Source organism: Pseudophryne corroboree, chromosome 2 (genome assembly GCF_028390025.1).
Source record: "Pseudophryne corroboree isolate aPseCor3 chromosome 2, aPseCor3.hap2, whole genome shotgun sequence".
NCBI classification, from domain to species: Eukaryota; Metazoa; Chordata; class Amphibia; order Anura; family Myobatrachidae; genus Pseudophryne; species Pseudophryne corroboree.
The window spans coordinates 699,237,820-699,253,652 of NC_086445.1; the positions used below are offsets into that span (position 1 = coordinate 699,237,820).

General features: G+C 46.5%; 1 protein-coding gene across 7 annotated transcripts in view; it reads right to left on the reverse strand.

Annotated features, from left to right (window-relative positions):
* The window catches only part of OPTC (opticin), a 297,868-nt gene that overhangs the window by 4,649 nt on the left and 277,386 nt on the right, over positions 1 to 15,833 (reverse strand). For all 7 annotated transcript variants that reach the window (XM_063955275.1, XM_063955280.1, XM_063955276.1 and 4 more), the window contains 2 exons: positions 892 to 1,050; positions 150 to 352 (listed from right to left, as the gene is read on the reverse strand). In XM_063955275.1, the coding sequence (XP_063811345.1) occupies positions 150 to 352; positions 892 to 1,050 (362 nt within the window). The remainder of the gene's footprint in view (positions 1 to 149; positions 353 to 891; positions 1,051 to 15,833) is intronic.

The window sequence follows — 15,833 nt, forward strand, 5'->3', positions numbered from 1 at the left end:
GTTCGGGAGTCTCTGACAAGTAATCCCAGTTTCAGCCAAGTAGCTCCCTACTGATTGGGCAAGGTAAGTAGCTTATGTCTGACATCCCTTAACATGTCCAGTATATTATACTGCTTGAGGTGCTAGTGACCTCTTGTTGAGTACATCACCTTGAAGGACTCTGTTCGGATTCCAGAGTTTTGCAGCTGATTGAGTTGTGCATCAAGCCTAACTAGGCTTGAGGGCAGCTCAGGTAAACCTCTCAGCTGGTTCTCAGTCAGAATAAGTTCCTGTAGTGAGGGCAACAGGTGAAAAGCATCATCATCAATTGTGGATAGAAAGTTACTTGAGAGGTCCACACGCTTCAATTTGCCTAGAAACAGTCAGAGAAAGACATGGAGAATTGTGTGAATATGTGACAACTGTAAAAACATAAAACGTCAAGTCTGGTAAGATCATTGAGTAGAACCAATGAGTCCTTATTTGGTACACAATAAATGGAAAAAGTATAAACTGTGTGAAATGTTATTTTAAGTGGAAGTCATTACCTTTGCTCCCATTCCTCAACAGTACACTTCAAACATTCACCTACAGTATAAAGCCTTCACCCAATCCTCTCCCATTGTCTAACAAAGTTACTTCACCAAAGCTAACAACTCTTGTGCATCCTATAGATTGTAAGCTTATGAGCAGGACCCTCTTATTAGCTCTTTGCCTGATATTATTACCCAGTATTATTTTACTACTGTTCCATTAATGTTTTGTTCCCAGTTGTAAAGTGCAATGGAATATATTGCCACTATATAAGTAAATGTTAATAAATGTTAAAATCATTATATTTACAGTATTTAAGTTTTAACATATAAGTTCACAAACAGAACTTTAAACCACCATAACTGTATAATGACATACTTAGCCCTGCAAAGTCTTTGGATTGAATTCGACTGATCTTGTTAAATCGGGCATAAAGGTAAGTAGTCTCCTTGGGTAATGGAGGAATACTTGTCAGGTCCACATCATCACAATATACAGAAGATCCGAGACATACGCACACTAAGCAGGTTGGCAGACCTGAATTGATGGGGAGAAAATACACATAGGTATTAGTGCTGACAGTACTGCCACAAGGGTTTTGGGGAGGAGTGATACCCATTACAAGCTTTATTATCAAAAGGTAAAAGAATATTATTCAGAGTTTTTTTTATTAACCATTTGCCTGGCATAGTCGCATCATTTGCAAACATACCAGCAAGTGCATTATCTGATCTGGTCGCAAATGATACGACCAGTCAGATGCATAGCATGGGCGTCTGCTGGAAGATAAACTTCCTGCAGCCGCCATTCACAGAGGGACCTCCCAGTCCCTCTGCATCCCTGCTCCCTTCCCCAGTGTCTGCTGTGCTACCGATCAGATGCCTGAGAAATGTAAATTTAACCTCCCCAGCCCCCCCAGCGAAATAAAAGTTGCAATGTTTTCCGATGGTGGTGATCCACTGGGAATAAACCTGATATTTTACAAATATATTACAAATATATATATATATATATATATATATATATATTTATTTATAAAACCTTTTTTTTTAAATAAATCATATTGGATAAGTTTAAATGCATGTTGTTTACCTAATTCACTCATAAAACCCCCCGACAATTTTTGAGCATATTTTGTCAGTTAAGTGGTTAAAGAAGAAAAAAGATCATATAGTTGAAAGATCACCTTTATGTCCCATCACTTAACAGAGGCCCACTCAATGACTAATTGAATGCCTTTCAGGCTGATGTAACATTCAACATTGTATGGTCAATCTTAATCAAAGGACTGTCATATCCTGGCCTCTAACTGGCCATCGGCATAGCCTATCAAAAATAATTTCCACTAGTCTACTATTTATGTTTCTATTTCTCTAATTTTGCTGAAGGGTACAGTACAAAGTGACAATGTGAAAGGCAGCATCTGAAAAGCACTGTCAAGAATGCACTACATCAGTGCGTATAAATCAGTACGTATAAATGATAAAGTATGTAAAGAGCTGAAAACACTATGTAAAAGAGGTTAATAATGTACCTACAGTATATGAACTTGTAGACTTTATTTACTGTCTTATGTACTGTATTAGCCAATGCCTACAAGCTGGTAGGTGCATATTGGATGTGAGCTAGAAGGTTAGTCCACACATTGATTCCAATCCAGATTTAGTTTTATTGAATATAACAGGTTATACTTGGTGTAATACAAACACCAAGTACACGCAGTCAATGCGATAAGGCAGTGGTTCACAAACTCGGTCCTCAGGTGCACTGTGTTTCACCAACTGTCACATTTTAAAACTGCACAGGTGACGTGGAAAACGTGACCTGTGTGGGGTCCTAAGAACACAGTTTGAGAATCTGTGCGATAAGGTTTCAATCTCTTTTGGGTTAAGTACTGTACAGCTGTACAGCACTGTGTCGCTCCAATAACATAGTTACAGACATGCCATGTCGATAATTTTAAAAAGGCATGGAAACAAATCCTGCACCTGGAGTCTAGACAGTCTGATCTTTTAAGTTTGGTGCATTATATTTACTCAGGCATGTGATGTTATTTAATTATGTGCTATAACAGACAGTTCAGAGCAGTGGCGGATTTTACCTATGGGCTGCAGGACTGCAACCCCCACCCAGTAAAATCTGGCACTGCAGGGAGTGAGTCAGTTGCAGCCTATGACTGCACTGGCTACACAGTGATTGGCAGTGATGACTTCCATTAGAAGTCCTACCTGTCAGTCAACCCCAGTATTGGGACTGCCAGACCAGGCTGCGATTTCTTGGAAGATATCAGGACATGTTTGAAAGCGCATGTACAAACCTCGGCTTCTGTGGACTGCATCTGATACAGTCCATAGAAGCTGGGGGTATGCGCATGCACAGTCATACCACCACTTGACTGTGCATGTGCAGGTCCTCTCCTGGGACCTGACCCGCGACAGCTCCCCACCTCCTCAAATGTAGGAGCCGCAACTAGTTAAGAGACAGCACATAGTGATTAACCTTTTATCTGCATATCAACATTATATTCTGACTATCCACCTCAATAAAGCTGTGCAGATATATTTCTATGGTAACATAAATGATTGCAAGACTTTACTCCATGAATTAGCATTAGAACAGTTTGAGGATTAGAAGATTTATCAAACTTTGGAGAGGTAAAGTTGGGAGAGAGAAAGTACCAATCAATCAGCTTCTAATACCCCTTTCACCCTGCACAAATAAGCCGGTATAGGCCCAGGTATATTGCCGGGTCAACACGGGTCACTGTGCGGTGTGAAAGCAGTCAGTACAGAATTCCCGGGTCCTCCGTCATTACTGCTGTCTGTATAGCAGGGCAGACAGATAGCGTGTGCCACATCCCCCAACCTCCTGACTGCCCTTGGGACACTGTGAGGAGGTATAGGCTTTCTGCATGCTGTAAATGGGTCCCAGGTCATCCCGTTTACACTGCCCCTTAACCTAGATCCTACCCGTGTCCAACCCGGGTTGGATTTTCAGATAACTGTACCTGGGATTTTTTTCTACTGAACAAAAATCTGGGTTGATGCGCACTCATGAGCAAAACCCAATTTTTTTCAAGGCAGTGGAAAAGTGTATTATTTGTTATAAAAAAATAATTGCCCTCATTCCGAGTTGATCGCTCGTTATTTTCCTTCGCACCGGTGCGATTTTCCGCTAACTGCGCATGCGCAATGTTCGCACTGCGGCTGCGTCAAGTAAATTTGCTAAGAAGTTTGGTATTTTACTCACGGCAGTACGAGGTTTTTTCTTCGTTCTGGTGATCGGAGTGTGATTGACAGGAAGTGGGTGTTTCTGGGCGAAAACGCTGCCGTTTCTGTGAAAAACGCGGGAGTGGCTGGAGAAACAGGGGAGTGTCTGGGCGAACGCTGGGTGTGTTTGTGATGTCAAACCAGGAACGAAACTGACTGAACTGATCGCAGTGGCAGAGTAAGTGTCGAGCTACTCAGAAACTGCTAAGAAATTTCTATTCGCAATTTTGAGAATCTTTCGTTCGCAATTCTGCTAAGATTCACTCCCAGTAGGCGGTGGCTTAGCGTGTGCAATGCTGCTAAAAGCAGCTTGCGAGCGAACAACTCGGAATGAGGGCCAATATCGTTTGCTAGGCTATGCCCCTTTAAAGTGGGATATAGTTGGAGAGGCAAATAGAAAAAACAAGATTTATGGTAAAAACTTACCATTGTTAAATCTCTTTCTGCGAGGTACACTGGGTTCCACAGGGAATAACATCGGGGTGTAGAGTAGGATCTTGATCCGAGGCACCAACAGGCTAAAAGCTTCGACTGTTCCCAGAATGCATAGCGCCACCTCCTCTATAACCCCGCCTCCGTGCACAGGAGCTCAGTTTTGTTAACCAGTCCAATGCAGTAGCAGGTAAAAGAGACGACAGCCGTTAGTAGCCACATACACCACATTCTCACGACAGGAGAAGGTGTCAGCGGCTAATGCCATACAAACCAAAAGAAGCTAAGTGCGTCAGGGTGGGCGCCCTGTGGAACCCAGTGTACCTCGCAGAAAGAGATTTAAAAACGGTAAGATCTTACCATAAATCTCGTTTTCTGCCGCGGGGTACACTGGGTTCCACAGAGAATAACATCGGGGATGTCCTAAAGCAGTTCCTTGTGGGAGGGGATGCACTGTAGCGGGCACAAGAACCCAGCGTCAAAAGGAAGCATCCTGGGAGGCGGATGTATCGAAGGCATAGAACCTTATGAACGTGTTCACTGAGGACCACGTAGCCGCCTTGCATAATTGTTCAAGGGTCGCACCACGGTGGGCCGCCCAAGAAGGTCCAACAGACCGAGTAGAATGGGCCTTGATAGTAGCAGGAACTGCACGACCAGTCTGTACATAAGCATGTGCAATCACCATTCTAATCCAGCTGGCCGGGGTCTGCTTCTGAGCAGGCCTGCCACGTTTGTGAAAACCAAACAGTACAAAGGGAGAATCGGACTTCCAAATGGAGGCAGTTCTCTTCACATAGATACGTAGAGCCCGTACCACATCCAAAGACCGTTCTTTGGAAGATAATTCAGGAGAGACGAAGGCCAGAACCACGATTTCCTGATTAAGGTGGAAAGAAGAAACCACCTTAGGTAAGTACCCGGGACGTGTTCGAAGCACCGCCTGGTCATGGTCAAAAATCAGACAGGGTGACCTACAGGACAAGGCACCCAAATCCGACACCCGTCTAGCAGAGGCAATAGCCAGCAGAAACAGTACCTTAAGAGAACGCCAATCTGCAGATTCAAGAGGCTCAAACGGAGACTCTTGTAATGCCTCAAGAACCATTGCAAGTCCCAAGGAGTCACAGGTGGGACATAGGGAGGTTGAATCCGTAGAACACCCTGAGTAAATGTATGAACATCAGGCAGAGTTGCAATTTTTCTATGGAACCAAACCGACAAGGTAGAAATATGAACCGTGATGGAGGCCAGACGAAGACCCAAGTCCAGGCCCTGTAGTAGAAAGGCCAAAAGGTTGGCCGTACTAAACTTGTAAGCGTCATGATTGTTAGATGCACACCAAGCAAAATAAGAATTCCAGACCCTATGATAAATCTGAGCTGAAGCCGGTTTCCGGGCCTTCAACGTAGTTTGAATAACCGCCTCAGAAAATCCTTTGGCCCTCAGAATGGAAGCTTCAAGAGCCACGCCGTCAAAGCCAGCTGGGCCAAAACCTGATATACACAGGGGCCCTGAACGAGGAGATCTGGGCGCTGCGGAAGTAGAAGGGGACGCTCTATCGAGAGACCCTGAAGGTCTGAGAACCAATGCCGTCTGGGCCACGCGGGAGCGATCAGAAGCAGGAGTCCTCCTTCTTGCTTGAAATTCCTTATTACTCTGGGCAAGTGTGACCCTGGAGGAAACACGTACGGCAGCCTGAAAGTTCCATGGAATTGCCAGTTAGTCCACGAACGCTGCTTGAGGATCCCTTGTCCTTGCTCCGAAGACCGGAACCTTGTGATTGTGTCGAGGCGCCATCAGGTCCACATCTGGGACACCCCACTTGTCCACTAGGAGTTGAAATACTTCTAGATGGAGGCTCCACTCTCCGGCGTGTATGTCCTGACGACTGAGGAAGTCCGCTTCCTAGTTGAGGATCCCCGGAATGAACACCGCCGATATGGCTGGCAGGTGACGTTCTGCCCACCGAAGAATCCTTGATACTTCCCTCATTGCCATACGGCTTTGAGTGCCGCCTTGATGAATTATGTATGCCATTGTGGTGGCGTTGTCCGACTGTACTTGAACAGGTCTGTTCTGTATTATATGCTGGGCCAGGTTCAGTGCATTGAACACCGCCCGCAGTTCCAAAATGTTTATCGGGAGGAGAGACTCCTCCTTGGTCTACCGACCCTGAAGGGAGTGTTGCTCCAACACCGCGCCCCAACCTCTCAGACTGGCATCCGTAGTCAGCAGGACCCAGTTGGAGATCCAGAAGGGACAGCCCCTGCTCAATCGTTGGTCCTGCAGCCACCAGCTCAGTGACAGACGGACCTCCGGAGACAAGAAGATCATGTGAGACCTGATCCGGTGAGGCAGGCCATCCCATTTGGCAAGAAACAGTTTCTGCAGTGGGCGGGAATGGAATTGAGCGTACTCCACCATGTCGAAAGCCAACACCATGAGACCTAGCACTAGCATTGCCAAGTGTATCGACACTTGCGGACGAGATAGGAAGCATTGAATCCTGTCCTGAAGTTTCAGAACCTTCTCCTGAGACAAGAACAACCGCTGGTTGTGAGTGTCCAACAACGCCCCCAAGTGCACCATGCTCTGAGCAGGGACCAGGGAAGATTTCTTCCAGTTGATGAGCCACCCGTGGGCTTGCAGAAACTGGAGCATCAGATCCAGATGGCGTAGGAGAGTTTCTTGGGAATTCACCAGGATCAACAAGTCGTCCAGATACGGAAGGATCCTGACCCCTCGACGGCGGAGTTCAGCCATCATTACCGCCATGACCTTTGTGAAGACTCGCGGAGCCATGGTCCAACCAAAAGGTAAAGCCCGAAATTGATAATGGAGGCTGCCCACAGCAAAACTCAGGTATTGCTGATGCGACATTGCAATAGGAATAGCAGGTAAGCATCCTGTGTTTTTTTTTTCCTTTTCATTTTTATCCTTGCTAGTATCGAATTACAGCATTTAACTACAATAAAAGTCATATCATAGTATCCTTTTCTCAAAGGTGCATTATTGTTTGAAACCCACAATGACAGACAGTGCACACTGATACAGTATATTGCACAGTATATGGTTTAGTTTTCTTACCCTACAGAAAAGAACTAAGTATTGATTGATAAAGCATAAGTGCAATCCTCAGAACTAAGAACACTGCCAACATATTATTATTATTATCCTTTATTTATATGGCGCCACAAGGGTTCCGCAGCGCCCAATTACAGAGTACATAAACAAATAATCAAACATGAAAACAGCAACTTACAGTTGATGACAATATAGGACAAGTACAGGGTAAATAAACATAGCTACATCAGCAGATGACACTGGAATAAGTATCAGGTGGCAGAAGACTGCTGGATTTAGTGCAGCTGAAGATTATTAAAGTAAGAAAGCACATGACGGAAGAGGGCCCTGCTCGTGAGAGCTTACATTCTAAAGGGGAGGGGGAGACAGACAGGGGTGAGACAGATGGGGTACATAGAGAGCGTGGAACAGAGGTTTAGGATGAGATTTGGCTGGGTTTGGTGAAGAAGTGGGTCTTGAGAGCCCGTTTGAAGTTTTGTAGAGAGGTGGAGAGTCTGAGGGGGAGAGGTAGGGAATTCCAGAGAAGTGGTGCAGCACGTGAAAAATCTTGGAGGTAGGAGTGGGAGGAAGTAATCCGTAGGCAGGAGAGTCGGCGTGCATTAGCAGAGCGAAGAGGACGGGTGGGAGTGTAAAGCGAGATATGGTCAGAGATGTAGATGGGAGAGGAGTGAGTGAGGGCTTTGTAAGCAAGTGTGAAAAGCTTGAAATGGATTCTGAAAGGGAAAGGAAGCCAGTGAAGGTCTAGTAAGAGAGGAGAGGTGGATGTAGTGAGTTTGGTGAGGAAAATGAGCCGGGCAGCAGCATTGAGGATAGATTGGAGTGGAGAGAGGTATTTGTCAGGAATGCCAGTCAGGAGGAGATTACAGTAGTCCAGTCTGGAGATGACCAGTGAGTGGATAAGAGTCTTAGTAGCATCCTGGGTCAGAAAGGGTCTGATCCTGGAAATATTTTTTCGATGAAAACGGCAGGTTTGTGAGAGGTGCTGAATGTGTGGTTTGAAGGAGAGGGAGAAGTCAAGGATTACTCCAAGACAGCGCACTTGGGGGGTAGAGGAGATAGTAGTGCCATCAATAGATAATAAGATTGTAGGAGGTGAGGTTATGCGGGAGGGAGGGAAGATGATCAGCTCGGTCTTAGACATGTTAAGTTTAAGAAAGCGCTGGGACATTCAGGAAGAGGTAGCAGAGAGACAGTTGGAGATATGAGTGAGGAGAGCAGGGGAGAGGTCTGGAGAGGAAAGATAGATTTGAGTGTCATCAGCATAGAGATGATATTGGAAACCAAAAGAACTAATGAGCTTACCTAGTGAGGACGTATAGAGAGAGAAGAGAAGAGGACCAAGGACAGAACCTTGGGGTACCCCTACAGTTAGTGGAAGTGAGGGGGAGGTGGAGTCATGAGAGGAGACAGAGAATGAACGGTCATAAAGGTAGGACGACAACCAAGAGAGGGCAGTGTCATGCAGACCAATGGAGTGAAGGATTTGCAGTAGGAGAGGATGGTCCACAGTGTCAAAAGCAGCAGAGAGATCAAGTAGAATAAGTAGAGAGTAGTGTCCCTTAGATTTAGCAGCATGGAGGTCACTGCATACTTTTGTAAGGGCAGTTTCAGTGGAGTGGAGAGGACGGAAGCCAGACTGGAATGGGTCAAGCAGTGTGAGGAAAGAAAGGAAGTAAGGCGGTTGTAGACAATACGCTCAAGGAGTTTGGAGGCAAAAGGGAGGAGAGAGATGGGTCGGTAGTTGGAGAGAGTGTTTGGATCAAGGGTAGGTTTTTTAAGAATAGGAGAGATGAGTGCCTGCTTGAAGGCAGAGGGGACAGTGCCTGATGAGAGGGAGAGATTGAGAAGGTGGGAAAGATGGGAACAAGCAGAAGGAGAGAGGTAGCAGAGGAGGCGGGAGGGGATAGGGTCAAGTGGGGAGGTGGTGAGGGGACAGGAACGAATTAGGGCCATGACTTCCTCTCCAGATGCATGGGAGAAAGATGACAGAGTTGGTGCGAGGGATGGGGAGGGTTGGTAAGGGATGGGAGAAGGCTGGTTACTGATGGTCTGGTGTGATGTGATGTCCTGACGAATGGAGTTAATTCTGGATGTGAAGTAAGTGGCAAAGTCAAGAGCAGAGAGTGAGGAAGGGAGATGAGGTGGAGGTGGGCAGAGGAGTGAGTTGAGAGTGGCAAAGAGGCGCCGGGGGTTGGAAGACTGGGAGGAGATGAGGTTCTTGGAGTATGACTGTTTAGCAAGAGAAAGGGAAGCACTGAAGGATGAGAGTATAAGTTTGAAATGGAGGAAGTCTGCCTTAGAGCGTGATTTCCTCCAGTGTCGCTCAGCAGTACGTGAGCATTTTTGCAGATATCTGTGCATTTGGTGTGCCAGGGTTGAGGTGTTAATTTGTGAGGGTGAATAGTGGATGGTGGAGCAACAGAGTCAAGAGCAGAAGTAAGGGAAGCATTGTATGTGGAAGTGGCTTGTTCAGGGCATGAGAGAGAGAGAATAGGAGAGAGAAGTGAGTCAAACAGGGAGGAAAGGAATGTGGTGTCAATAGCTTCAATGTTACGCTTAGTGATGGTAGCCTTAGGAGGTAGAGATGGGGAAGTCGAGAGAGATAGGTTAAAGGAGAGCAGGTGGTGGTCAGAGAGGGGAAATGGGGAGTTGGAAAAATCAGAAATATCACAGCGGTGAGTGAAGACCAGATCCAGTGAGCTCCCATTCACATGGGAGGGTGAGGAGGTCCACTGGGAGAGACCAAGTGAAGAGGTGAAGTTAAGGAGTTTAGAGGCAGGGGATTGTGTGGGGATGTCAATAGGGATGTTGAAATCGCCTAGGATAATGGTGGGAATGTCAGAAGAGAGGAAGTGAGGAAGCCAGGAAGCAAAGTTGTCGATGAATTTGGAAGCAGTGCCAGGGGGGCGGTAAATGACAGCTACTCTAAGATGGACTGGTTGGAAGAGGCGTATGGCATGGACCTCAAATGTAGAGAATGTAAGGGATGGTTCTGGTGGTATGAGTTGGTTGGAGTAACTAGAAGGTAAAAGGACCCCAACACAACCCCCATGGCGACCCCCAGGTCGGGGTGTGTGTGTGAATGCGAGGCCCCCAGCAGAGAGAGCAGCAGGAGAAGTAGTGTCAGAGGGCGTAATCCAAGTTTCAGTAATGGCTAGTAGGTGTAGGGAGTTGGAAATTAAAAGGTCATGAGTGGGGACCAGTTTGTTACAAACAGATCTGGCATTCCAGAGGGCACAGGATAGGGGGTATGAGTTTGTGGGAGAGATGTGAATGAGATTTTCAGGGTTGCTGTAGCGATGAGGTGAGATTAACTTTGAGGGCAGGGATGATGAGAGAGTAGTGATGGTACGGGTGCCTGAGCTAGGAGGGGAAACTGCAGGAGGTGGGCAGGGAGGGACGTCAGTGTGATGTGGATGGGTGTGTGGGGAGGTGACAGGGAAGGGAGAGAGGGAGCAGGGCTGAGTTGTGGGGTAGCAGGACCATGGGGCAGAGGTGAATGAAAGTGGGGTAACAGGAAAGGTGGGGGAAGGAAACAGAGGGATGGAGGGGAGACAGAGGAGGGGAGGGAGGAGGAGGTGTAGGAGACTAGGGGGGAAGGATAAAGACACATGATTAGGTAGACACTGAGTGATTTGGGGAGTATAAGAAAGCCTTGACATAGTGTTAAGTAGGTAAGTAGGTTGAGGGAAAGTGGAAGTAGGAGAGGAGACTGTAAGGGAATCCGAGCAGAAGAATTGCAGAAATGCAGGTGAGAAAAGCAGTGTAGGCTCAAGGGGTGTAGATTTAGTATGAAATGAGTCAAAAGCGTAGATAAAGTGGGTGCAGAAATGTATTTGGAGTGTAAGAAATGAAAGGATTGTTAGAGGTTTAAGAAGCAATGGTAATTATGTTAGATTTTTTTAAGTGTTTGCAGGTAAAATTGCATTGGTGCAGCTGTGCTTAAAAAACAAAATTACAATAATACAGATACAAGCATTTGTAGGTGAAATGAACGGTTTTTGAAATGTCCAAGTAAGGCAGTTCCGTGCTATTTAATCAGATGCAACAATCAGGAGGTGAGTGATCTGAGGAGTAAGTGACTCACATTTGTTATTAGTTCTTCAGTTTTCTTTGTTTTGTTAGATTGGTGTGCTTCTGTTTTCCTTCTTTTTCACTTCGATTGAACGCTGATGGAACGCTGGAACATATACAAATCCATCCCTTGCAATTAACATAAGAGCATAGGACTGAGCGCAGTACAATATTTATCTATAGGTAAGCATCCTGTATGTCCAGGGAGACCATATAATCCCCGGGCTCCAAGGCCAGAACAATAGAGCGAAGAGTTTCCTATACGAAACTTGGAGACTCCCACAAATTTGTTCAAGGACTTGAGGTTGAGAATGGGCCGAGAGGACCCATTCGGTTTCGGGACTAGGAACAGCTGTGAATAGTACCCCTTGCCTCTCTGAGCCAGAGGCACCTGTACCATCACTCCTGTGTCCAGGAGGGACTGTACCACCGAATAAAGAGTTTTTGCCTTCACCTGATCTGAAGGGACGTCTGTCAGGCTAAATCGATGAGGAGGACGATTCTTGAAGGATATGGCGTAACCGTGAGTGAATACTTCCCTTACCCAGGCGTCGGAAGTGGTCTTCAACCATTCCTGGGTAAACCCTAGAAGTCGGCCTCCCACCCTGGGATCCCCCAGAGGGAGGCCAGGCCCGTCCTGCAGCAGGCATGTCAGTTTTGGAAGCAGGCTGACGGGCAGCCCAGACATGTTTAGGTTTGGGCTTAGTGGTTTTGGAAGTGCGAGCCTGTTTCGGATATGCCTGACCTTTTGCTTTACCTGAAGGACGAAAAGAGCGAAAGGAAGTACTCTTAACCTTCGGCACCGGAGGAGCAGTACTAGGTAGTGTCACGAACCGGTCTCTCACCTTTGCGGGTTCTGGGGTTCATCCGTTGCCAGTGCGGTTGCTCGCGGTGCTGTGCGCCCGTGTGGGGACACGGCGTGATCAATGGCACAGGTAATGCAGAGTCTGGGAACTGTGAGTGCGGGGACCAAATGGCCTAAGGCACTGCGGTGTGTCTGCTGTATAGGAGGTGGCCATGTTGGAGACCAAATAGCTAATACTGAGCACTTGTGAAAACACCTGTGGGCAGGTGTAAGCCAATCCCGTGCTTGTGCTGCCTTTAAGTAGGCTGGGATTATGTCACTCTGGGCAAGTGCTTTGTTGTATCAAAGCTGTGCTCTAGCTCTGAGCTCTCTCCGTGCATTCCTGTGTGATTCCCGTGGTCCAGATATCGCCTCCGTTCCCAGAGGTCCGTCTGCAGCCTTCACTGCTGAAAGATCCACCGGCTCTCTGCTGTGCTGTCAGTTAATTGCACTCCTATTGGAAATAGTTGGATTCCCAGTGTCCTGCATGAGGTTACCTTATCAGTCTGCCTATCATTCAAAGTCTGGAGGATTCTGTTTCTCTCAGCTGTTCGTTTGTTCAACTCTGCATTTAACCCATTCATCACCTTGTCTTCTACTACAGTTTCACAGTGATCTCCGGAACCCGCAAGTAACCCAATTCAGTACTTTTTATTTGCTATGTTGTCATTACAAGGATAATTCATCACAGTCTCTCAGTTAACCCTCAAAACTCCATTGCTAATTCTTACAGTTAATTCACCATGTCTGCATTAACCAGTTAAACACAATCTGCAGTTCTGCATCAAAGCTTGTTTATATTTGGACAATCCAACATTTATTCTTCAGTTTGCTTTTGCATATGTTTCCATGAACATTTCTTTTATTTATTTTTGAGTTTTCTCTTGCATATTATTTCTGCCATTCTTGCAATACTTCAGTATAATGATGATTAACAACTAGTCATTTAACTCCTTACTGAATTGTTATTTAATAAATATATGAAGCGGAACTTTCTTTGTCCTCCCTGCTTTCTTCATACCCCAGCACCTACACCTGTGGTTGGTTCCGGGTTAACGGATTCACAAAAACACCCGGGCCGGACAGTAAGCACTGGCCACATGGATCCGTCAAGTGACCAATTCGCAGGAGGCGGTGCTACGTCAGATATCCTTTCCCGTCTGGAAAACCAGGAGTCTATACAGACACAAATAGTGCAGTTTATGCAAACTATGGCAGACCGTTTAGAGACTCTTCATACAGCTATTAAAACGTCTCAAGTTCAGATTCCAACTCCGGTTGTCCCAGTTACCACTACAGCTTCTCCTGTGATGCTGCCTACGTCCCGCTTGCAGTCACCCTCTCCAAGTAAGTTTGACGGGACTCCAAAACTTTGCAGAGGATTCCTGAATCAATGCGAGATCCAGTTCGAACTGATGTCCGCCAGTTTCCCATCAGCTCGTTCTAAGGTCGCATATATTATTGCCCTCCTCTCTGGTCAGGCTCTGGAGTGGGCATCACCATTATGGGAGAGAGGTGATCCTATCCTCTCTAATTACAAAGAGTTCGTATCTTCCTTCCGGAGAATCTTTGACGAACCAGGCAGGACCACCTCAGCATCCTTGGAGATTCTCCGTCTACGTCAAGGTTTACGTCCTGTCAGTCAATATATTATTCAGTTTCGCACGTTGTCTTCAGAGTTAAACTGGAATGAGGAGGCCCTGATCGCCGCGTTTTGGAATGGACTTTCAGAGAGAATCAAGGATGATTTAACTATCCGGGACGTGCCAACTAAACTGGATGAATTGATTTCTCTCTGTAACAAACTTGACCTACGCTACAGGGAGCGATGTTTAGAGAAATCCAGGGCAGAGCGATCCAGTCCACGTTATCATCCTAGGCCTCGACAAGACTCTTCTTCACAGTCTCCGGTAACGACAGAAGAACCTATGCAGATTGGGCGCTCTCGCCTCACAGAAGAGGATCGACTTCGTCGTCGACAGGGTAACCTCTGCATGTACTGTGGGTCCTCCGAACACTTAGTTAAATTCTGCAAACTCCGACCGGGAAACTCTCGCTCCTAGCTTATTCAAGAGAGGTTAAGCTAGGAGTTACTCTAGAATCACGTTCTGGGAAAGAGCCGACCTTGTCTATTCAATTAGAAGTTCCAAGTTCTACAGTGAAAGTTTCAGCTCTCCTAGATTCCGGGGCAGCCGAGAACTTCATCTCCTCAGCCTTTGTCATGCGGTCTAAAGTTCAAACCATGCCTCTGGAAGCAGCAGTTGCCGTTACAGCAGTGGATGGAAGTCGAATTCCAGATGGTATAATTACTCATCGAACCGTATGTCTCAAGATGAAAGTTGGTGTGCTCCATTCCGAATACCTCTCCTTCTACGTGATTCCCAAAGCCTCTCAAGATGTGATACTTGGTTTACCTTGGCTGCAGAAACATAATCCTCAACTCAATTGGCAAACCATGGAAGTCCTTTCGTGGGGTAAATCTTGTACCAAGGACTGTTTAGCCTCAATTGTACCTCTCCGGTCAATTAGCCTTCCCGACCTACCTCCGGTGTATCAATCTTTTGCAGATGTTTTCAGTAGAGATGAGCGCCTGAAATTTTTCGGGTTTTGTGTTTTGGTTTTGGGTTCGGTTCCGCGGCCGTGTTTTGGGTTCGACCGCGTTTTGGCAAAACCTCACCGAATTTTTTTTGTCGGATTCGGGTGTGTTTTGGATTCGGGTGTTTTTTTCAAAAAACCCTAAAAAACAGCTTAAATCATAGAATTTGGGGGTCATTTTGATCCCAAAGCATTATTAACCTCAAAAACCATAATTTCCACTCATTTTCAGTCTATTCTGAATACCTCCACACCTCACAATATTATTTTTAGTCCTAAAATTTGCACCGAGGTCGCTGTGTGAGTAAGATAAGCAACCCTAGTGGCCGACACAAACACCGGGCCCATCTAGGAGTGGCACTGCAGTGTCACGCAGGATGTCCCTTCCAAAAAACCCTCCCCAAACAGCACATGACGCAAAGAAAAAAAGAGGCGCAATGAGGTAGCTGTGTGATTAAGATTAGCGACCCTAGTGGCCGACACAAACACCGGGCCCATCTAGGAGTGGCACTGCAGTGTCACGCAGGATGTCCCTTCCAAAAAACCCTCCCCAAACAGCACATGACGCAAAGAAAAAAAGAGGCGCAATGAGGTAGCTGACTGTGTGAGTAAGATAAGCGACCCTAGTGGCCGACACAAACACCGGGCCCATCTAGGAGTGGCACTGCAGTGTCACGCAGGATGTCCCTTCCAAAAAACCCTCCCCAAACAGCACATGACGCAAAGAAAAAAAGAGGCGCAATGAGGTAGCTGACTGTGTGAGTAAGATAAGCGACCCTAGTGGCCGACACAAACACCGGGCCCATCTAGGAGTGGCACTGCAGTGTCACGCAGGATGTCCCTTCCAAAAAACCCTCCCCAAACAGCACATGACGCAAAGAAAAAAAGAGGCGCAATGAGGTAGCTGACTGTGTGAGTAAGATAAGCGACCCTAGTGGCCGACACAAACACCGGGCCCATCTAGGAGTGTCACTGCAGTGTCACGCAGGATGTCCCTTCCAAAAAACCCTCCCCAAACA